Genomic DNA, 25,560 nt, shown 5'->3' on the forward strand with positions numbered 1-25,560 from the left:
CATTGTTAGAACTAATTTGATTCTCCAGTTCATAAGGTACATTAAAGCATCCATGATCACTGTATTATCCTTGTTATGTTCACCTTTAATTTCCACACTTATGCCATTCCGGCAGTGTAAATACTATAAATAGAAATACCAATAACATATCAATTTCTCTTGCGCTACCCACCACCACCCTCCCAACCCCCATCATCTTAGTTAACCCATATAAATCCTAATTCGATACCATGATCTGCAAGATTTAGTCAGATAAAATACTGATAAAACCCTTGGTAGACACAAAATGCTGGAGTAACTCAGCGGGTCAGGCAGCATCTCAGGAGAGAAGGAATGGGTGACGTTTCAGGTTCTTCAGACCGATGTCAGGGGCGGGGGTGAGACAAAGATAGGATGTAGTCGGAGACAGGAAGACTTGTAGGAGAACTGGGAAGGGGGAGGGGATAGAGAGGGGAAGCAGGGACTACCTGTAGTGGGAGAAGTCAATGTTCATACCGCTGGGGTGTAAACTGCCCAAGCGAAATATGAGGTGCTGTTCCTCCAATTTGCGCTGGGCCTCACTCTGACAATGGAGGAGGCCCAGGACAGAAAGGTCAGATTGGGAATGGGAGGGGGAGTTGAAGTGCTGAGCCACCGGGAGATCAGGTTGGTTGAGACGGACTGAGCGGAGGTGTTCAGCGAAACGAACACCGAGCCTGTGCTTGGTGTCGCCGATGTAGAGAAGTTGACATGTGGAATAGCGGATACAATAGATGAGGTTGGAGGTGGAAGGTTGTTATCCCTTGCCTCATTAACAGCACTACTGCAGTCTCCTTTTTGGCTGTCCTGGTTAAATGCTGTATGCCCCAGAATATTGAGTTTTCAACTTTGGCCATCTTAAAGACATGTTTCTGTATTAGATCAACCTCATCTATGAGTATATATTTGATTAATTTAGCATATTATACAGCACAGATACCAGCTTTGCGGACCAACTATTCCATGCTGACTAGGACACCTCCCTGAGCCATTTCCATTTGTCTACATTTGGCCCATAATCCCACATATCAGTCCAAAAGCTATGCTCCACTTCAATATAATAATAATAATAATAATATATTTATTTTATATAGCGCCTTAACACATGCACAAAGCGCTTTACAAATACAATTAACATAGAAACAAACAGACAAACAGACAAACTATCCTGACGGAAAAGCGGCGAATAATCAACGCCAGCGTCCTCTCACGTCAGGGTCCGGCAGTAGACATTAAAGAACACAAGACACACAGATACAATTTTTTACACAAAACAGCCATCACAGTGATTGCTCTAGGCATACCCTCACTGTGATGGAAGGCAAAGTCTTATCTCCTCCTCGTTCTTCTCCCGTGGCGCCACGAGGCAGTCGAGGCTCCCAACCCCTTGAAGCCCCCACCGGGCGATGGAAAGTCCCAGGGTCGAGCCGAGCAGGCCGATGAAAGTCCTGAGCCCCCACCGGGCGATGGAAAGTGCTGCGGCCGAGCCACGCAGGGCGATGAGAGTCCTGAGCCCCCACCGGGCGATGTAAAGTGCTGCGGCCGAGCCACGCAGGGTGATGAAGGGCCTGCGGGCGGGTTGATCGTGCCTCGTGCTTCGGGGCCCTAGCACCACTGGCAGAGTTCCATGACTTCAATTGACTGTACCTGTTAGTCTCAATCTACCCAGTTGCATGATTGATTGCTTACTTGTGTAGAAGCAACCCCAAATTAAGTAACCATAAAGCTCATAAATGGATTTACACTAGTTAATAAATCTTGATCAAAATAATAAAATTAGATCGACATCTAAGAAAGATGTCACTCTCAGGGGTAATTCTTTAAAATCCAATGCCAAGATATATCACGTGGGATTTTCTTTTGTGATTTTGAATAAATTCCTCTGCAGAGAGAAGTAGCAATTTGGGGAAATACTATAATTAGTTATCGTGAATACAGGCAAGCCTTTTTTCCACAGCATAAACCAAAAAATAATGGTAATTCAAATAATTGTAGATAAATTTAGTTGATCTCAACCTCACAGCAAACCCTATTGTGTCTTAGGCACCAATTGGAATTCAGTTATTGAAAGTCAACAGTAAACTCACATAAGCAGTGACCTAATTCTAACCGGGTTTTTGCCAGTTTTAAGTCAGTGCCATGATTTTAAAGGGGACTAGACCAATTGGACCCATTGGGCCCAAACCTTTCCTGCATTGGTGCAGCACCCTTTTCTCCCCCCCCCCCTACGCCCTTCCCCCTCCCCTCTCCCCCTTCCTCTTCCCCCTCCCTCCCCCCCAGCTCCCTTCCTCCCGCTCCCTTCCCCCCTCCCTTCCCCCTCCCTCTCCTCCCCTCCCCCTCCCTCTCCTCCCCTCCCCCCCAGCTCCATCACCTCCCCTTCCCCCAACTCCATCCTCCTCAACACCCCTTATCCTCCCCCCTCCCTCCCTCCCTCCCTCCCCCTCCCTCCGTAGAAGATAGATTTAAGCTTTAAAATGTGAATAATTTAAAAAATATAACACCGATTTCAATGAAACTTCCATTAGCACCAAAGGGACGACGGTGAGTAAGGTGGGCCTAAAATTGTCACGCTATTGTGTACCGCTGTAGTTCAGGAACAAACAAACAAACGAGAGTTTTGGTATATAGATGTGTCTTCATCAGAACTACCCTTTTTAAGAAGATTGGAGGTTTTAATTTTTTTTAAATTTTGCCTACATTGTGAAGATTGTGTAGAAGTTGAACAGTATTGTCGACAATATATCGCTTTAGAAACTTTATTGTGCAAATCATTATGATGGAATTTTATCAATGCCTGACCTTGATAAAATCATTAACCTGTGGTTTAATGTAAACACTAAAGTTTCCATCCATCTGGCTCGGTTGTCTATGTAAACAAGACAGGTTCCAAGCAAGTTCCAGGAAACAAAAAGTTCACAGGAACAAAAGTTTCACAAGGATAAAATCACCTGTTTCTGAAATGTTCAAAATCCTGCTCAATGTCTGCAAGGCATGTCACATTTTTAAAAGTGCAAGATAAATAAAAATAGATAACATAAAAAATTATGAAAAGTAATCCTAATTCTTAATCCATTAATTTTAAAATGTGGTTGGGGGGTGTGGTAGAATCCAATTTGACATGGGCACAAACTGGAATCAACTTAACAATCTTGTATTCGGGGACATGAAGTAAAAGATCTAAATATTTAAGTCAGAAATTTCTAAAGAAAAAACATTTGTCTTCTCCTTTGCCCATAAATCTGCAGGTCTGGAATCTACACTGAAATCAACGGTGTGTCAAATCCTGTACAAAGCCAGACTTGGCATGGTGATCCCTTACCCATGTCTCCTCCTAGCTCTGCTCTTGCTTCCCCTCTCCACAGATGGGGAAAAAAGATAGAGACCCTTTGGTCCTTGCCTTTTGCCCATCATTCTACCACTTTCAACGTGATCCCTTTACAGCTATGCCCTCTTGTGTTTGACATTTCCACCCTGGGACAAAGATTCCCGCTGTACACCTTATATATTTCATATTTTTATTAACTTCTGTCAAGCTTTCCTCGGCCTGCGACACTCAAGAGAAAACAATCCTTTCCTTATAGACGATGCCTCGAATTGAGGCAGCATCCTGACATTGCTTCCTCTGCACCGTCTCCAAAACCTCCACATCCTTCCTGTAATGGGGCGACCAGAACTGCGCTTAACACTCCAAATGTGGTCTGACAAAAAATTTGTATAAAGCCGTAGCATGGCTTCCTGACTCTCATTGAAAGGTACAGAATAGTGAAAAGCTTGGATAGAGTGGATGTGAAGAGGATGTTTCCACTAGTGGGAGAGTCTAGGACGAGAGGTCATAGCCTCAGAATTAAAGGACGTTCTTTTAGGAAGGAGATGAGGAGGAATTTCTTTAATCATAGTGGTGAATCTGTGGAATTCTTTGCCACAGAAAGCTGTGGAGGCCAAGTCAGTGGATATATTTCAGCTACAGCTGAATTTTGATGAGGTAGCCCCATGATCAAAATGATTAGTCCATAGAATTGGTAATTTTAACCTTTTAGGTGCTCTTGAAATTCTGGGCACTAGTTTATACAGAAGCTTTGCTGCAGGTAAAGACTTAACAATTTCTTGAATTCATACCCAGCCTTTGCCTGTGCTGTAAGTAACATTGACAAGTGTAAATAACTGCAAGTTCTGGCCCTGAGGTCTCTATGTATCTCTGCATGTAAAGGGTTAAACTTCAAAAAATTGTCATATTGAAGTTTTGAATGTGTATTGCACAAATGTATAGCATTTTGTTTTCAATCCATGTGCAATTGTATACGGCATTTCTTTAAAAGATTTATTTTTTGAATTAAATAATTTTAAATGGAATCCTGCACAGCGGTAGAGTTACTTTCTTGCAGCACCAGGGACCCAGGTTCGATCCTGCCTGCTGATGCTGTCTGTACGGAGTTTGCACATTCTTGTGACCTCAAGGATTTTATCCGGGTACTTCAGCTTCCTCCCACACTCCAAAGGCGTAAAGGTTTGCAGGTTAATTGGCTTCTGTAAATTGTAAATTATCCCTAGTGTGTAGGATAGTGCTAGTGTGGTGATTACTGGTCGGCATGGACTCTGTGGGCCATAGGGCCTTTTTCCACGCTGCACCTCCAAAGTCTAAAGTGCAGACTAAAAGGTTGATGATGCATTTAATTTGCTTGGGGAAAGTAAAACTAAAGATATTTGGAAAAGGAGGAATCCCGTACCCTGAATTATTTAAATTGAAAATTAGTCAAAGAGCCAACATTAAAAAAAAAAATGTTTTCTTCTTGAACTGTTTCTAGGGTTTGCAGTGGCACAGCACAAAAACCAGCAGAGTCCCTCTCCAGCATCATCCCCTTCCCCACCCTCTAGTGGCACCATAACAACAAGCACTGGCTACAGCGATACCATCGCCACAAGTGTAGCTTCCACTCCCTCAGCAACTCAGAGCCCCACAGGTAATTCTATTGCAGATTTTATCTATTGATTGTGTTAAAGTAATAAAATAACACTATAATCCAAAAAAGATCTGCCTTTTCTCTTGTTTAAAATATAGAAGAGTGTCACATTTTGTCAGTCAGTTTGTCCTCCATAAGTAATGCAATTTGATATCGCATTGGGGTGCATTCATGAGGAAGCTCACTAAAGCTGAATTTATTTCTGCTTTCCAGTGAAATATGGTCATATTTAATAGCATAAAACTACAAAAGTTATTTACCAGCAATATATTTCTGCATTGTATCTCAATCTGTATGTTAAATTAATTTTCAGAAACCAGAATGAAAATCTTGCAAGGACATGGTTACGTAATGTTTATTGATGTCTTTACCAAATCTCAAGTTAATTGAAAGTTGTGAATGTTTAAATGTATGTGATGATATAATGTAAAATTGAAATAGGTTGACGCAAAATTACTGCTAAAGATGCTTTCTTTGATAATTCAATTGTTTATCCACAGCAGATTTACAGTGGATTTAACCAGCTGATAGAACAAGTGTATATTTTGTTTTAATGGTTTCTTGGACTTTAGTAACCAACGTATAAGTAGCTACTTTTAAGAGAGCTTAATTGTTATTGTAGCTTTAGTGGGAATTTTTTAGGAAAAAGCACCTATTTTGCATTTTGGTTCATGATTTTGAGAATTAGGTGCTTTTCCTCAATGCTCAAATAACAGTTACATTCTAATATTAATACTTGGATATATCTGATTAGGCCCAGGAGATTTATCTACCTTTTCGCGCCTTGGGATATTCTGCACCTCCTCAATCGTAACGCAGACTGTACTCAAGGCATCACCATTAACTTCCCAAGTTCCCCATGTCTGTCCTCATCACAAAAAGAGGAGAAATACTCATTGAAGACCTTGCTCTTCTCCTGTGGCTCCTCACCTAGATGTTTCTGGGGGACATTATTCCCTCCCTTGTTACCCTCTTTCCAACAATATGCATAAAATACCTTTGGATTCTTGAAAACACAAGGTTTTTTCTTTGGAATATCAAAGGATGAGGGAAAAGCTGACGGAAGCATATAAAATTATGAGAAGCATAGATAGGGTGGACAGTCAGAATTATTTGCACTGGATGGAATTGTCAAATATAAGAGGGCATAGCTTTATCGGAGGGGAAAAGTATACAGGACGAGTTTTTAACACAGAGTGGTGGGTGCCTGGAACGCGCTGCCAGGAATGGCAGAAGCAAATATGATCGTATTCAAGAGGCTTTTAGATTGGTATGTGATGGGAGGGATATGAATCACGTGCAGTAGAGGAGATTGGATTTAGATTGGCATTATGTTCAGCACAGACATTCTAGTGCTGTACTGTTCTATGTTCTATGAAAATGTGGAATCAGCAAAAGACATTGGTGGGACTTGTTCACAGACCTCTAAACAATAATAGTAATGCAGAGAATGGCATCAAACCGGAAATTAAATATGCATGTAACAAAAATGCTGCAGTATTTAGTGAGTAACTTCAATCTACATATGAACTGGACAAACCAAATAAGCACTAATACTGTGGAGGTGGAATTCCTGGATCACTTGCAGGATGATTTTGAGGCCCAAAGTGTCAAGCAACTGACCAAAGAACAAGCTTTCTCAGATTGGGTATTCTGTCAAAATTTGGCCCTGGAATGTGGCGACATTTTGCCAGCAGCTGGGCAGGATCATTTATTTATGCTCATTTTAGACTCCTCATGCTAAAATTAAACCCCACAAATCGGTGCTGTAACTAACAGGCTTGCTTTGCCAAAGTGACATGGGGGAATCTGTATACTGTGTTTCACAGAGACATGGCTTACTCCCAGCTCTCGAGGCTTGGCCCTCCAACCCGTTATTGCTCAATCCATTTCATGGGCTGGAGGGCATCATGGGAACAAAAGGAGACGATGCGGCATGGCAAAATCTTTGTGGTGTTTGCACATGGCAGTCTCGGCGTCTACAGCTCCCCCCACCGGAAACATCAAGCAATGAAGTGCCGTCCCTTCTACCTCCCATGGGAATTCACATCCATCATCATGACTGCAGTCTATATCCCACTCCAGGCTGACATCCAGCTAGCACTTGAACTATATGTACGCCATGGTCAGCAAACACCAAACGGGTGTCCCTCTTCTCCATCGTTGCTGCGGACTTCAACAAGGCTAACTTGAAAAACTAAACTACCATCAGAATGTCTCCTGTAGCGCCAGGAATTGAATACTCTCGAATACTGCTATTCCACCATCAGAGATACCAATTACCGATTCCCTGTCTGTACTCCTTGCATGTAGGTAGTGATAGAAAAGCACAGCTCCTGTGGAGACTATTTTACAGGCCTGATCAGGGGTGGGAGACAAAGGAATGATCTTGCCACTATCTGTATTCAGTAGATTGGGCAATTTCAAGGACTGGGCAATGGTTGTTACTGGCTTTATAAGGAAATATGGGGAGAATGTGTTCCTGCTAAGACCATCTGAGTGTCCCTAACCTGAAGCCTTGGATGAACCAAAAGATCTGCATTCTACTGAGGACCAGATATACGGCATTCAAGTCAAACACTCCAGTCGTAGTCCAGGTGCAACCTCCAGAAGGCCATCATGGACTAAACTGGAGGCTCAGACAGATGTGCTGCAACTATGGTCGGGCTGGCATACCATTACTTCCTTCAAGATGAAACTGAATAACTCGAGTAACAGTGACGCATCACACCTGGACAAGCTCAGTGCTTTCTATGCTTGCTTTGACAGGATGAACAATGATGTATCTTCATGGGGTCCTGAACAGTTTCTGACAACCCTGTGATCGCAGACCCTGAGTTCAATGTCAGAAGATCCTTCACAAGGGTGAACCCTCAGAGAGCGCCACCCCTCATGTTGGTATGTGACCGTGTTCCCAAGATCTGCGTGGACCAAGTTGCTGGAGTTTTTGCGGACATCTTCAAACTCTCACTGCTATGGATCGAGGTTCCCACCTGCTTTAAAAAGGTAGCCATAATACGGGTTCCCAAGATCGGCAAAGTGAAATGCCTCAACAAATACTGGCCGGTGGCACTCAATCCATTATGATGAAGTGCTTTGAGAGGTTGAATATGATGCAAATCACCTCCACCCTCAGTATTGACCTGAACCCATGTCAATTCCCCTACCACCACAAAAGATCGATTGCAGGTGAGATCTTGCTGGCTTATCGCTCTGCGATGAACTACTTTGACAACAAGAACATATACATCAGACTGTTGTTCATTGATTATAGCTCATCATTCAACTCCATCACCCCTTCCAAACTTATCTTTAAGCCCAGGGAACTGATCTGTACTCCTCTATGCAACTGGAACCTTGACTTCCTCATCGGCAGACCCTAATCAGTGGATTGACAACATCCTCTCTCACAACCAGCACAGAGGCATCTCGGGGCTGCATGCCCAGACCCTTGCTCTCTATTCTTTCTACATTCCAGACTGTGTATCCAGAAAGCAACCCCCACGCCATCTTTTAATTTTGCTGTTGATCCCACGGTCTTTGGATGCATAACTGGTAACGATGAGTCAAAGTAAAGGGAAAAAATGGTTCAGTGGTGCCAACCTTGCTTTCAATATTAGCAAGACCAAGGAGCTAATTGTTGACTTAAGGAGGGGAGATTCGAGGGACCTTGCACCTGTCTTCATCTGAAGGACGGCAATGGAATGAGTTAATAGCTTCTACTTCCTGGGTGTGCACTTCTCTGATTATCTGTTCTGGGTCTCGGCTTCCTCGGGTTTGTAAAGATTTGGCCTGTCGCCTAGTACTCTCTCGAACTTCTACAGGTGTACAGTGGAGAGCTTCTGACAGGTTCCAACATGGACTGGGTCAAAAATTTGAAATGCATTCAGAGAACTGGCCTCCAAGAGCAAAAAAGGTTACAGAAAGTGATGGAAATAGCCTGGTTCATGGGTACTGACCTTCTCACTACTGAAGGGATCTACAGGATGTGCTGTCTCAAGAAGGCAGTTAACATCGTCAAAGAACCACCCCCAACAAGCTCTTTTCTTGCTGGTATTTTCGGGTAGACGGTTAGCGTCAAGTTCAAGAACAGATTCCTCCCAGCAATAGGAAAGTTCTCGAACCACACTGCACAAACCTAACCACAAACCTGCCTCAGCATTGAATCATTATGGGCTTTGCACTCCCATGTTGCATTACGCAATTTGGGTGTTGTTTCATGGTCTGGATTACTCAGAATAACTGATTTCGTTTTTTGCCATTTAGAACGGAGATGAGGAAAAACGTTTTCAGTCAGAGAGTTGTAAATCTGTGGAATTCTCTGCCTCAGAAGGCAGTGGAGGCCAGTTCTCTGAATGCATTCAAGAGAGAGCTAGATAGAGCTCTTAAGGATAGCGGAGTCAGTGGGTATGGGGAGAAGGCAGGAACAGGGTACTGATTGAGAGTGATCAGCCATGATCACATTGAAGGGTGGTGCTGGCTCGAAGGGCCGAATGGCCTACTCCTGCACCTATTGTCTATCTAATGTGCCTGTAAAGCTGTGGTAAATAGGACTTTCATTGTTCCTGTTCATATCTGGTCCATGTGACAAATAAACACTCCTGAAATTCGTGAATGTAGTAATGGTTAGCTTTATCATTTTGTTCTGCAGTGACCAGAATAGAAAGGTAGCATAAAGATAACAATAAAGGTAACATAATGGAAATCTTCATTAATATGAAATTTGTGAACCAATTTAATCTAAAACCTACATCCCAAATATAAACAAAGGAAACTGAAGGTATGAAGGTTGAATTGCAATGATAGATTGGAGAACCACATGATGGTGGCGACTTAAAAAACAAATACAGGAACAACTGTTGTACATGCAAAGGTGATCCAACAATGGCCAACTAAGGACGTTATGGATGCTATTAAATACAAGAATCATAAGTCACCAAAGAAAGTTGCAAACTTGTAGATTGGGAGCAATTTAGATTTTGGCAAGAAATTAATAAAAAACAAAAATAAACTACAAAAATAAGCTTACAAAAAGCAAAGTCGGCTGTAAAAGCTTCTAAAAATATGTAAATGAAAAAGATTAGTGAAATCCGGGGAAGGTTTCGTGCAGTGAGAGCTAAAGTCATAAAGGGAAATAGGAAAATGGCAGAGCAATTAAATAAAATCTTTGTTTCAGCCTTCACAGAACAGATGTTAAGGAACTAAAAATCTGATGAGTGCAAGGAACCAACGGAAATCAGTATTAAAAAAATATAACCCTGGAGAAATCAATGTCACTGAAAGCTGATAAATCCCAAGGACCTGGAAGTCTGCATTACAACACTAAAAAAAGATGGCCATGGAAAAAGTAGATTGCTTATCATTTTCCATTATTCTGCCCATTTAGTAGTTTCTGCAGATTGGAGAATGACAACCCAGCCTAACCAACATCAGTATTGGGGAAATTGTTAGAGGTTATTATACAAGTTACGTGGAAAATATCAGGGAGATTAGACAAATTCAACATGGATGTTTGATAGTGAAATTGTGTTTGACCAGAGTTTTTTTCTGAGGATGCAACTGGTGGAACAGGTGGAAATGCCAATGGGTTTAATGTACTTGATTAGAAATACATTAAATCCATTGATAGAGTCATAGAGTGATACAGTGTGGAAACAAGCCCTTTGGCCCAACATGCCCACACCAGCCAACATGTCCCAGCTACACTCGTCTCACCTGTCTGCGTTTGGTCCATATCCTTCTAAACCTGTCCTATCCATGTACCTGTCTAACTGTTTCTTAAACGTTGTGATAGTCCCAGCCTCAACTGGCAGCTTGTTCCATACTCCTACCACCTTTTGTATGGAAAAAGTCACCCCTCAGATTCCTATTAAATCTTTTCCCCTTCACTTTGAACCTATGTCCCCTGGTCCTCGATTCCCCTACTCTGGGCAAGAGACTCTGCATTTACCTGATCTATTCCTCTCATGATTTTATAAACCTCTATAAGATCACCCCTTATCCTCCTGCGCTCCAAGGAATAGAGACCCAGCCTACTCAACCTCTCCCTATAGCTCAGACCCTCTAGTCCTGGCAACATCCTCGTAAATCTTCTCTGAACCCATTCAAGCTTGACAATATCTTTCGTATAACATGGTGCCCAGAACTGAACACACTATTCTAAATGTGGTCTCAGCAACGTCTTATACAACTGCAACATGACCTCCCAATTTCTATACTCAGTACTCTGACTGATGAAGGCCAATGTGCCAAAAGCCTTTTTGTCCACCTTATCTACCTGTGCTCGACCTTCAAGGAAACATGCGCCTGCACTCCTAGATCCCTCTGCTCTACAACACTCCCCAGACCACCGTGTCGGCCCTATTTGTTTAACGTCCCAAAATGCAACACCTCACAATTCTCTGTATTAAATTCCATCAACCATTCCTCATCCCACCTGGCCAATCGATCCAGATCCTGCTGCAATCTTTCACAACCATCTTCACTATCTGCAAAACCACCCACTTTTGAATCATCAGCAAACTTGATAATCTTGCCCTGTATGTTCTCATCCAAATCATTGATGTAGATGATAAACAGTAACGGGCCCAGCACCAAACCCTGAGGCACACCACTGGTCACAGCCCTCCAGTCTGAGAAGCAACCTTCCACCATCACCCTCTGCTTCCTTCCATGGAGCCAATTTGCTATCCATCCAGCTATCTCTCTTTGGAACCCATGCGATCTAACCTTCCAGAGCAGCCTACCTTGCAGAATCTTGTCAAATGCCTTACTGAAATCCATGTATACAATATCTACAGCTCTGCCCTCATCAGCGGATGATTTAAAGAGGTTTTGAGGTAATTTCAATAGACTAACTGGTCAAAAACATGGCAGATGCAGTATAATGTGGATAGATGTGATTTTCCATTTCAGCAGGAAAAATAAGTTGCATTTGATTTAAGTGGGGCTTATATTGGGGAGTGTTGTTATGCAAAGAGACATTGGTGTTCTTGTACATAAGTTACTGAAGGCAAACACTTGGAATGTTGTGTGAAGTTTTGGTCACCTTATCAAAGAATGGAGGGAACGCAACAGAAAATTTACCAGACTAATTTCTGAGATAACAGGACTTCCTTACAAGGAATTTTATCAGAACTTGCAGGAGTTGCTGAACTGAACAGATTGGATGCAGAGGGAATTCTTCCACGGCCTGCGGTTTCTAGAATTGGGCGTCACCAGCTAAATGGAACAGAGATTTAGGGCCCAGATGGGGAAAAATTGTGTGATTTTGTGTTGATTGTGTAGATCTGTCTTCAAGCTTCTCATGATGCACGTTATTCGACTAATTTCCCACACTTATGGCAGAAAAATGTTACCCGGTGAGTCATAAGGAGGTGAGCCTCAGTGATAGAATGTTAGCTGGTCTATTCTCATTGGTGTCACTGCAGTTAGCCTCAACATTTGTAGATGAGATGTGGGCAAAATAAGTCTGTTCTAACTTTTGATCACTGATTCTTTAAGAAATCTAAACAATTAGATTTTCGGTAGTCATGGAAGTCAGTAACCTTGAAGGAAAAGATACAAAGATAGTTTCAAAATATTTTCAAGTTTCCCTCAGTTGTGTGTCGGGAATGTCAATAGGAGCTCGTAGAAATTTTCTCTATTTTGATACATCTGATTGCATGCTGATGTAAATTGAGTGTATTAATTGGGGTAAATACCAAACGTTTTAATACTTGATAAATGTTCAGAGTAAATATACTACATATTATTTAGCTACATAGTAATTATTTTTAATTTCACTGCAGGGTTTGAAGCCATGCAAATAATAAGTTCTGGAATGGATATTTAACCAATTCCCTTCAACGTATCTCCAGAGGAAAAATCTAGGATAAAATAGGACTGCTGTTCATAAACACAAAGCTCAGAAGTAGAAGATCTGTCCTGTAGCCGTGTTGCTATAATCAGTGATGAAAAGAAAATCACAACTTTGCAAGATCTTATTATTCCTAAACACTACAAATATCTAATGAATGAGATTTTGTTCAATAATTTTTAAAAAACAGATTCTGGAATTCTATTCCAGCATTTTCTGTTTTTATTTGAGATTTTGATGAATTGCTTCCAATACTTTTCATTACAGCGCATTGTATTCTGAAGAAAATGAATCTTGGGATAATTTATTTATGAATTATAACCAATTCATTTGATGTGATTACTGCAGAGGGAATTTGGTATTACGTAGATTTCCTGAAATGTTAGCACTTTATTACTAGGTGGTGGTGAAAAAGATTAATTATATTGAATATATTTTTTTAAATACTGTTAAAAAAAAAAATACTACACTAAAAGCATCAATTTAAATCAATGGATTCTTATCTGATACTTGATACATGGGTATGAACAGTTAGTTTGAAAACATGTTTATAAACCATCTATTAATACTATTTATCTTTCAGCTTACAGATAGAGATTTTTAAAACAATGAAATGCTTTCTTTTTTAATCTAGTGCTTTACAGAAAAAAGAAATCCAGCTTGCTATTTTGTGTGCATATTGTTGTACTGTGTAAACTTGTGTCTGTAGCTCTTAACTACTAGTTCTATGAAAGCCAAGTTAAACCACCAGTGGCTAATAGATACCAATGGCTAAGAGCTTTGAATCATTGTTGTGTTTTAAAATGCTGTGTCATTGTTTGCAAACTAAATTTTAAGTAACTGTATTGTCTGTTAGCTGCTGAAATGTACCCATGAGCAAATCCACTTCTTTCTCTCCATTGTCGTACTTTCCCGCTGATCTGTCCCTGTGTTCTACTCCTTTCAGTAAGGTCTGGCAGGAGAGGAAGACGGCGAGTATTTAGTCTTTCAGAGGCTGAGAGTCGTGGCGGACACTGGGTTTAGGCCTCCAGGCAACAGCTCACACAGTGCAAACACAGGCAGGTTTATGTTACATTCCCCCAGCCTCATTTAGTTTATTCATCAATATCCTTATAGTCTATTTAATTGATCCCACACCAGGTAACCTTTTAATGACATGCAAGAATATGCGTATCATTGTAACCATATTTCTCAGAATATAAACCAATAAAAGGTGCCTCTGTATGTGGGAGAGGAGGATTTTTTTTTAACTATAAATATATTTAATAAAATATATATAAATATTAATTAAAGACCCATTAAAGTGAATGAAAAGCAAACAAAAAAATACTACAGATGCTGGAAATCTTGATATAAAAAGAAGAAAAAGTACTGGAAACCCTTTGTAGGTTGAAGAAAAACTGGGAAAGAATTCCCCATTCTGACTGAGGATCTCAGACCTGAAACATTAACTTTTTAGCGTTTCACAACTGCTGGACCAGCTGAGTGTTTACAGCATTTTAAACTTTTACTTTAAAAATAAAGGTCCACCTAAAGCCGCAATCATAATTGTTCAGCATGCCATGTGGGGAAACCTTAGTTCATTGAATTCTTTCAATTTATTGATGTGATATTAAATATATGTCCAAAATTGAATTTTATTTATTGTTTTTAAATAGTTTCACAAATGGTAAATGTTTGGGTACTTTTAAACGTTTGCTGTTGTGGATCTGAGTAAATTTGTTTACAAAACACTGAAGGGGGAAAGCTCATCAAATTTAGCAACACAAAACTGCTATTAATTATTTCAATTTTTTTTTACCCAGCAGTCTATCATTTGTGATTATAATTTGGCAAAGTAGGTAATGAAACTACTTTCACTACAATTAGTTGATTGAATGTTTTAAATCCCAAGGCTCCCTGCAACTCAAATCAGGCAAGGCAGGATTAGTTTCATCCCTAAATTTGTGCTGAATCTAAATGAAATAAGATAACGACTTCTTCCATTTGTCATTACAAAATCATTAAGAGCTGTCAGCAATCACATTGTGCCTTTGCTCATCTTAATCTTTCTCGAGGTTTTTAATGATTATTTTTCTGTATCTTAATCAGTCAATTGTAATGTCATTATATTTTAAAGAAATTACTTAGCAAAAATCAGTAGAACAAAAGCAACCCAAGGTATCTTTCAACTCAGTAAAACAGACCAAGATGCTTCACAGAAGCATTATTAAAGCAAATATTACTAAAAGCTACTGATTGTTAACAATTAAATTATTTGCACCTCTGGCCCTGTTAAATCTCCAAACATCCTTGATATTTTTTGGTATCAATGTTTTTCCAAAAGGACAAAAAAAATGGTACAAATAAATTAGCTTTAAGTAACTTTTGCATTGGAAGGAAGAGAGTATTATCTTTTTTTAATTCAACTAACCAATAAATTATAGATATACTGTCTCATTAATAAAGGGATTAATCTAAATACTGAAAGGGTTATTTTCGCTGCTGTTATTCTTCAATTTTTTAAGTATAAAACATAAAATAATGAGCAGAAAGCATCTGCATTGGTCGCAGTAAATAAATAATCAATCTTTCTCCATGAATAATTTTTCAAGTTAATTAATACTCATATCATAAACAATAATTTTCTGCAAATTTAGGGTATTGGTGTGCACAGTTTTAGGTGGAGATTTTTTATGTTCAAACAAAATGAAAGTGGTTCTGATACTTAGCAGTACAAGTTTATCCCAGGGCTGGAAAAGTGCATTTAGGAGATTTTAAAATTATAAACTACTATATTTTTTACTCACTAAAAGCAGAAGCTATAAACATTTGACGTTGGTTAAATGCTAGCTCATGCAGTGGAGAGGAGCTGCAAAAAAGTTCAAATGGCTCAAAAAATCAGAACAATATAGTGAAGCATTGGAGATGGAGGGAGATACTGTACTGATTATGCAATTATCAACTAGTGAGTTGCTTTCTTTCCAGCCCTGGTTGGTCCCTATTTATTGAATTGGCTTTGGATACATCATTGAATTTAGTGATTGTATCTCAGTTTTTATCATTCCATGAACTAGTTTATACAGCATAATTGTTCCATCTTATTTTACTAATAAGTTAATGTAAATTCTGTTTGCTTAAATTTTTCTCTAGCTCTCTCTTTCTATTGACCTTTTTGCCAACTTCATCTTTCATCACACTTCAAACCTTTCATTAGAAACCACAAGAAATGTCTTAAGTACTATATCCAGGCACCAGAATTTTTGTTTTCTTTGAATACACTCTGCTATCTGGCTTCAAGGTATTTTAACTGTTGAATGAAGCATTTCAAATAATTTGTTTGTTTCTTAGCAGAACAGTTCCAAAAATAAAATGATTGAAATGAATAAAGTTTATTGTAGGATTTATCAGTGTAGAATTAATCCAAAACTGGAAAAATGTGTCCTCAAAACTGAACCATTGCAGTTTCAAAAAAGACATCCAAAACACGAGAAATTGTTGATTTGTTCCCTTTGGATTCAAGTTAGCGTCATTGTTAATCCTGGCACCTCTGTAAATATTTGCTCCTTTCTAATGGAGGCATTGGAACATATGTAATTGGATGTAAAAGCAGCTTGACAATGGTTACAGTTGTGCAACATGCTCCATACAGTAAGTAGATAGAATTCCCTGCAATGCCCTCTGCCTTTGTCATTTTTTGTGGTCAGTTGCATTCTCCAGCAACCTCATTCCAATGTGGGCAAATGTGCTTTTCGTCCTGCCGTTAAATGTATATGCCTGCGGCTTTGCATGATTTTAACCCTCATCCCCAACATTGTATTTGTGCAATAAACAAACTCTATATTTGTTGCAGGCACAAAAGACTGCAGATGCTGGAATCTTGAGGAAAAAACAAACTGCTGGTGGAACTCAGTGGGTCAGGAAGCAACAATGGAGGGAAATGGTGGAGGAAGGGTCCCAATCCAAAATGTTGTCTGCCTATTTCATTCCAGCAATGTTACTTGACCCTTTAAGCTCCTCCAGCAGTTTTTCCCCTTTAGTTCTTGCACTGTATCTCCAGCATTATTGCCAACATGATTATTTGACTGACCAATATTTGACTGACGATTGTAGCCACAATTTCACGAAAAGTTATGTTGTCACTGGCAAGTCATATTGAAGAGAATCCCAAAGCTTTTACACATAGATTAAAAGCAAAAGGATGACTAGGGAAAAGGTAGGACCACTCACAGGTCAATGAGGGAATTTATGCTTGGAGTCAGAGGATGTAGGTAAGGCATTAAACAAGTACTTTGCTGGGTATCCACTAAGGAGAACAACATGGAAGATAGTGAGATTGTGTGGAGTATACTAATATGCTAGGATATTTTATAGATCAAGAAAGAGTTGGTGTTCTGTCTTCCTGAGAGCGTTAAGGTGGATAAGATCCCAGGGCCTGAAGGGATATATCCAAAGTTATCAAGAGAGGAGATTTCTGGGGCCTCGACGAACACTACTGTATTTCCTCCAGCTACAGGTGATGTCCAAGAAGACTGGAGAGTAACCAATATTGTTCATTGTTTAAGAAGAAAAATAGGGATAATCCATTAAATTATAGGCTGGTGAGCCTCACATCAGTGGTTGAGAAGCTTTTGGAGAAGATTGTTAGGGATAGCATCTCCTCACATTTGGAAGAGTGGGAACATTTAGCATGGCTTTACCTGGGGAAGGTCATGTCTTACAAACTTAATTATGTTTTGCTTGGAAGTGACAAAGGCGATTCATGAGTGTAGGACCGTCGATGTTGACTACATGGATTTTGGTAAAGCATTTGACAAGTTCCCTCATGGTAGGCTAATCCCGAAGATTTAAGATGCATCGGATCCATGGTGACTTTGTTGTCTGGATTTGGAACTGGCTCACCCATAGAAGACATAGGGTAGTGGTGGAAGTGTGTTATTCTGATGTTTGTGATATATATGAATGACTTGGATTAAAATGTAGATGGGTTGATTCGTAATTTTACCAATGACAAATATTGTTGGAATTTTGAACAGTGAGGAAGGCTGTCAAAATATACCGCGGGATATAAATTAGAGATATGGGTGGAGAAATGGTAGATGGAATATAATTTGGACAAGTATGAGGTGTTGCACTTTGAGGTCAAATGAAAGGGAAAATATACAGTTAGTGATAGGTCCCTTAACAGCATTGATGTACAAAGGTATCTTGGAATCCAATTCCAGAGCTCACTGAAAGTAGCAGCTCAAGTAGGTAGAGTAGTGAAGGAATTTGATACGTTTGCTTTCATTCATTGGGACATTTATTATAAGGTCAAGAAGTCATGTTGCAGCTTTATGAAACTTTGGTTCAGCCACATTTGGAGTATTGTGTGCAGTTATGGTTGTCCAATTAAATAAGCCCCATTACTAAACTCTACTGCTTGGATTTGAGGATATTAGCTATAAGTAGAGGTTGGACATTTTCAGGAGCATCAGAGGCTGAGGGAATACTTGATCGAAATTTCTAAAATCATGAGAGGCATAGATAGAGTAGATAGTCAGAACCTTATTCCCAGGATGGAAATGTCAAATACTAGAGGGCATAGCTTTAAAGTAAGAAGTGGAAAGTTTAAAGGAGATGTGCTGGATAAATATTTGTACACAGTTAGGTAGATGCCTGGACCGTGCTTGTAGAAGCAGATGCAATAGTGGCATTTCAGAGGTTTATAGATGGTCACAGCGATATGGAGGGATATGGATCACACCGGGCAGAAGGGATTATTTTAATTTGACGTCAAGCCCGACGCAGACATTGTAGGCCGAAGGCGTTCCTTTGCTGTGATGTTTATGAATTTGATAATTTAATTTTAATTCACTATTTCATGAATTCATTTGGAACTAAGTAAATGTTACAACCAATGACCATTCTTATCACCTATAGCAATCAAGCTATTGATAAGTCAATTATTACATTTTTTTTCAATGAATTCAATTAACTGAGTCTATTCTGTCAAATATAATATTACTTTCTCAGGCGAAGTACTGTTTTAGTTTTATATTCTAATATTTCTTCCACAAAATCAACTGAACTCATGTTTTCAGATGGACTGCAATAACCAAAAATCAAAATATCAACAGTGCCATTAGAATAAATCAGATATTAGTGAAAGAGCATGCCACAAAATTTATAAAAATTAAAGAGGGGAGAACCCTTAAAGGATTTGAAATTTAATTTTGCAGTCTTAGTTTGATTTGATATTTGATCTCAATAACTAATAAAATTTCTGCAAGTTAAAATTTAATTTTTCCAAAGTAGTTTTTGAGACTGATTAATGAACATTCCAAAGAGATAAATTATCAATCTATATCTTACAGGGGAGAAAATACCTTATTATTGAAGCTGGGTTTAGCGTTTCACTGAATTTGTCCTCTTGCACTAACTAACACGGTAGGCACTGGTACCCTGACCTGTGCAACCCCACAGCACTACTTATTAGTGTGAATTTCTACAAAAGTCCCATCCTGAAGTTTTGTGCCATATGGAGAAATACAAACTGTATTTTTTAATAAAGACAACTGCTTGGGGAGCATTCTGACCTGGTGTCACTCCTGCAGCATTGAGCCTGTGATTTCTTCTCTACGTGGTTCAATATGGAGTGAACCATGGAAGCAATGTGCAGATTATGCTGAGGGAAAGCTGGGGCAAGCAGCGTGGGCATTCTGTGTTGACTTGCAGCTTGGCACAATCAGTATCAGGATTTCTCAAGACCTGCAGCAACAGGATGGGACTGTTGCCACTCACCCCTCCTCACCCTCTTTTTGTTTGGCTTCGTAGCCCACCCCCTCCCTTGGATTTCTGTATGGTTCCGAACTCAACCTCGTTGGCCTTGACTTGATTCAATAATGTGACTTTTAATCAACATTCCCTCAAGTAACTTTGATTGTACCAACTTTTGTTAAATGTTTTACAGATTGCAATAAATGTAGAAGCCTGGAGGGAACATCTAATCAATTTTTGATTATTTACACACTTACAGACAAAACATGACGCTTATCCTTCAAGTATTTCTGGCAGCACACTAAGCATTCAGTATACATTATCTTATGTTCCAGCAGTTTCACATTTTTACATTTCTGGAAAATAGATTGGTGGATGCAGATTCAAAGTTTCTGTATTTTATCTACTGAGCCACACAGCGATGGTGAGAACACAAGTAGAATCTAGCTGAGGAGAGGGACATTATCATCAGGCCAATGGTCTGGAAAAAGGAGGTGAAAATAAAGAGCATATTTCACATATAAGGGAAAAAAAGGCACAACGGTCTTAATGTAAAAAGTCAATACTTCGCTATCTGTTCACACATTACTTTGATCACTTTGATGTTTCATCTCACCTCTTCACTTGCTTTTCTTAGTTATTTTTTTCTTTTGCCTTGCTGTCATTAATTTTGCCTTTTTACTTACAGGCACAGACAATATGAATATAAAATGAAGCTTTATGAGATGAGAACATAATTTAAGGAACATTTTATAATTGATTTTCTTTCAGATGAAAATCTTTCAAATACAGATGATTGTAAAGAACAGGGCACTTAAATGTAAAGAATGAGAATTTTCCCGTTTTCCTATTAAACACTGAGCTATTATATATTGGTTTCTCTAAGGTTCCATCACTGTCTATGTGACTGTCATCTGTCTCTATTCTAGTAAAAAAAAATTAAACGGGTTCTTAAAATCCATGGTTGGTAAATACTCACCAAGTATGCCAAGGTATAATGGGGGTTCCTACTTTAGCTGCCATAGTTACAATGTAGAATAGGAATCCAAACTTGTTCAAGGGGACTTCTAATTTTTCAGAAATGTTTCTCTGAATGGACGTTTTGTACTCAAAGCTATAAAATGTCTTTCTTTAATAATAGATGGACCTGAACTTCAAGAGCAGTCCCATTTGACTTTTCCAGACCAAGTGAAATTTGTCAATGAAGCCCATTCTTCGCCTCCTACAGCAGAGGGTGGCTCAAGTTGTTACCATCTGACCACCAGTGCTGAGCCAGAAGCTGCTAATCTGGCACCAAGTCTGACTCCAGCCCATCAGCCAACTATATCGCTTATTTCTGATGACAACACAGATGCATTGAGCGTGGAGTCACTAACACTGCTGCCACCAGCTGATGCACAGCAAATCCGTAGTGTGAGCACTTTAAGCCAGACATCCGCATTATCCGAGTCGGATGGGATGATAAAAAATGAGGACATTAATCAGCAATCTGAAGTATCTGAGTCAACGCATGGAAGGCACCATAACCTTTGAAATGTCTGGGTTTGTGCGATGAAACAGGTCTGAACAGCAAGGAAATTAAACCTTTAGTCCAAACACAGCTGAAAAAGAAAAGCCTGTTACTCTGTGAAGCCCACAAATTGCTTGTACGTTCCTCTGGATTCTGGAAGTGGGGAGCCTTGCACATAAGTTAGTCAACAGTTCCAGCTTTCCAGCTGAAGAACATACTTTATGTACAGCTTTCCATACTAATCCCATGCATCAGTCCAGCCTTGTCACTGACTGGGACTGAGTAGGTTAGACTTTGGTTCTATCTGCCCTTTTCAAGGGTTTTCAGCAAAATATGCACAGCAGAGGTGTGTCATTTTTTCAGCCATGTATGTTATATCACTGATTACACCCAACTGAATTCATGTGATGGCTAGCTGAAACGTTTTTGAAACTGCACGTTGCAAATTTAACTCTATTTTATAAATGTACCCCAATATAAAATACAAAATTCGCTAATTATGAAAGGAACATTAAATAAAACCACAAACACCCAGCACCTATCTAAAATTAGATGCACCAAATAGACCTGCTCTGCACATTGTTATTAATTCAAACAGATTTCATAAGTTGCACTTGCATATTTACAGTGCTTTCATTTTATTTGTTGCAGTGTTAAAAATCTGTAAACAAATTTTATAAAATATATCACTTCCATAAGATGATACGGAACGGGAATCCAGTTTTAATGTTTGGCTCAAGTGCTGGCTACCGTGGAAGTTCTCGATTTAATGAATTTGCTGGTTATTTATTCCATTAATTTATGAATCTGCTCTTACAGCTAGATAATATGTACATTTTGGAAATTGCGTAAGGAAGCCAATTCAAACCAGCACTATATATTCTGCACGTAAGTATTTTAGTGCATGATAGATGAAAGGGGCACAGGGCATAGCACCAAGTGAAAGACTTGGCATCTCAGAGAAGGACAATTAGAGGGTGTCTGTCTTCCGTTATGTACTTGGTTTAGTCAAGCATTTTGCATTTCTTTTTCAGTTTATGCAGGGCTTCTTAACCAGAAAGTGGATGTGGTGAGAGATGGAATAAATTGGGAAATGTTTATTTTTGAAATCGAAACCATCCACATCACTATCATGGCAGCACATGGAAAGTAATAGTTTGTAATTATAGTGTTTTTTCAGACTTCCTCAGAAACTTGGACACTTGGATTAATTTATAAAATGTATTATTAATCTGCCTGCACTTAGCTTCTCACTAATCCTTTCGTTTGCAAAGGCACACAATTTATTCCTCCCATTGACAACCAATTGGCTTCTACACAGTTTCTTCAGTAAAATCTGCTCCATTTATATTTCAATATTGATCTGGAGGAGAAGTAAAGTCACATTTTCAGAATTTATAAAAGTTGACTATAAAATAGTGGTTTCTATGTCCGTTGGGTCTGAGCTTGTTACATTATTTACAATTTTGATATGACAAAACCAAAGTAAAATGCAGGATGTCTAAAGCACTTCTCACTTACAGTAGGTGGAACAAAATAGGCGAACTGGAAAAGCAATTATTTTCAAATAAATTGTAAAAACAAAATTAACCTGTCCACAAAATGAAATGGTGTGCCTGATTTTGGATCTGAAGTCAGGCAATACATCCAATTAAAGTTAGTAAAGAAGCAGCTACATTGTATGCAGTCAGAAATGAATTATTAATTGTAATATTTTGACTTCAGTGTCTGGCTGTGTTTCAGTAATCTGATATATAGTGTAGAAAGCTAAATGATTCAGTACTGATCTTTAATACCAGCTTTCTCACTCTGTGGAAACACTGATATTTATTGTAATAGACTTGTGAGTCTCTTGCTGCTCACACTAGATGGGTTTGACATCATAAGATTCGCTGACTATGCTTGTATTTTTAAATGTTGTTCTTTGAAACGTACCACAGAGTTTGGCTTCTGCTGAATCCACTATAATATGATCCATGAATACTTATGATTAAATCCTTCACTTTAATACCGTAACTGAGTATCTAATACTGTGAAAGCAAACCTGATGGTTCTTCTATTCAATATCTTTGTGACTGGTATCTGGCCGATCTCATGCAGTGCCTTGTGGAAATGGATGTCACAGGTACAGTCAATTGAACTAATCTCCTTCCAACTGTCGTTCTCCAAAGTATTAACATATACATAAAGATTACACAGTTAATAATGATTTCATCAGGTAGGTCACGATATTGAATCTATAGGCTATCTGAAATGAGCACCACGGCACAATGTCCCTACATAATTTCACTCCAAGGTCATGACATTAATCCACATTGCAACAATTTAAATTTCGATCTTATGCACAAAATAAATAGTGATGTACTCTTGCTTTCGTATGGTACATTAGACCATCAAAACAGTGATTGATGTGAGCAGTGAATACCTAATGTTTCATCAAAAACAAAATAGTACAAGATATTAAAGGAATCAGCTCCTATTCAATATCATCTGCCAACATTACAATACATTCACACTGACCTGTTCATTCCATAATTTCATACATGCTGGACAGCCAAGCTGGAACTATATCAATTTCATCAGAAACTAACACATTGACAACGTTTTCTTTTCATTGTGAAAGACATCATATAAAGTATCTATAAAAGATGTTGCAATGCTCTTAAGGAAGGCAGATAACAGAGACCAAGGTCTATATAAATATTCAACCAAGAAAGAAAATCGTATAGTTCTCTTAGCAAACAACATGGACCAAGTATAGGTTATACGACAAGTACAGTAAATTAACTTCTCTTTTTAAGTTGCTTCCCCTCAAAGCTGTTGACATGTTAACAATCTTACAGAAATTCCAAGTGTCTGTTACATTTGTTTCTCACGATCCCTGCCTGCTCCTGGAATAAGAATTACTTCTACCAATAATGTTATTAGCAGCAGTGCAGGCTACAAGGATATTGTATGTAATTTAAAAGCACTGATGTGAATATTAATTTCTAATTTGCTGGTAACTAATGGAAGACCTAAATTTATTGGGGGGGTGGGGGGGAATCAATTTAGAATAAAGTAGTTTTGGAGAATATGCAGGTAAATATTCAGTATAAATGTAATGTGCTGTTTAGTATTTCAGGTGTTCTCATGGGGTTTTGACGTGATGGCAAGCAGTACATTCATTTTGTAGAACAAGCCATTCTCAAATTCAGCTGCTCATCGAGTAGCTTGTCTATTGACATTAGGTAATTTTTAGCATTGTGCAGATTTAACCAATCATATAATTCATTGTCACAGAAATCCCAGCTAGCTATGTAAAATGTGGCATGTTTCTACAGGTCAAGAAAATGCATTGTCCTGCTGGGAGAATATTGATCATAGTATCAACACAATCAGTTTCAAAGATTGACATATGTCACGTTCATTCACGTAGATTCCCCCCCCCCGCCCCGCCTAACCTCCGTGTGCTTGCAAAACTTGGTGTGCCCTGAAGTTGCAACATTTGCGTCCCTTTGCTGCATTGACTTGTGCTGTTTAACAAACAGTGCACAAACAGTGAGCAATGTATTTCCATCGCTGAACCGCGAAGGCTGTATTGGTACTTAGTGTACTGAACATATTTTCTCAGAGTTTTGTATAGATTAAAAAGATCATTGTAAATGAAACATTGTGTGTCAATTGTGTAAAAATGAAACTTTCTGTATTTAAGATTAAGCAATACTAAGATTATCTACATTAATGCTTTCTCAATCCCTAAATTAGTGAGCAGTGCATTACTTCAAGCTTGATGTCAACACCACTTTGGGGGATATGTAAACTAAACTGTAAATCATGTGTATATTTGGGAAATGTGGGTTATGTTTTAACTAGGAAAATTGCTTTGTTTGCAAATGTGGAGACTTTTGCTTTGTTTTCCATATGAAGGTTCCTTTCAGACTTATGCTTTTGTTTGCACCATGAGCTCAGGTAGCACAGGTAAAGGTCATGTAACCTGGGTATTTCACAATGCTCCAAGGGACAGAACAGGAAAATGCACAATGTAGCCTGTTTGTCATCTCCACAATGGCAATAAATATAAGGTTTGTTTTGCATTTCAAATGTGTTTAATCTTTACTCCACATTGGGGGAGCTAGCTCATGAAACATTAAGAACGTTAACCATCCCGTCTGGTTAATTGACTGGTAATGGCTGTGGAGGAACTCTCTTTAATTCACCAAGATGCCTGTTGGTTTGATGTTGCAATTTAGTTCCTGAAGTCCATTTCAATGTGAGTTGATGAGTTTGCTAAATCATAACCAATTGGCAAGTAAACTGTTAACATCAGTTCACAATATTAATTTGCCTTAATAACGACAAGCAGCATCAGCAACGAAAACCGCCCCAAATATAAGCTCTGAACTAAATATTACCAAGAAGCAGCTAATTATTTATGGTTGTTAAAAAGAGATCCCGGTAAAATTAGTGGAAATATTTTTGCCACTTATTTTCTCTGC

General features: G+C 39.0%; 1 protein-coding gene across 6 annotated transcripts in view; it reads left to right on the plus strand.

Annotated features, from left to right (window-relative positions):
* clec16a (C-type lectin domain containing 16A) overlaps positions 1-25,141 on the plus strand; it is a 172,602-nt gene extending 147,461 nt beyond the window's left edge. For 4 of the 6 annotated variants that reach the window (XM_078418213.1, XM_078418216.1, XM_078418214.1 and 1 more), the window contains 2 exons: positions 4,821-4,976; positions 20,714-25,141. In XM_078418213.1, coding sequence (XP_078274339.1) covers positions 4,821-4,976; positions 20,714-21,105 — 548 coding nt within the window. In that variant the 3' untranslated portion in view covers positions 21,106-25,141. Of the gene's footprint in view, positions 1-4,820; positions 4,977-13,780; positions 13,893-20,713 lie in introns of all 6 variants that reach the window. The other 2 variants (XM_078418219.1, XM_078418218.1) reach the window with 2 other exon arrangements.
* Positions 25,142-25,560: the final 419 nt, after the last annotated feature.

The sequence above is a fragment of the Rhinoraja longicauda genome, chromosome 21 (genome assembly GCF_053455715.1).
Source record: "Rhinoraja longicauda isolate Sanriku21f chromosome 21, sRhiLon1.1, whole genome shotgun sequence".
Classification (NCBI taxonomy): Eukaryota; Metazoa; Chordata; class Chondrichthyes; order Rajiformes; family Arhynchobatidae; genus Rhinoraja; species Rhinoraja longicauda.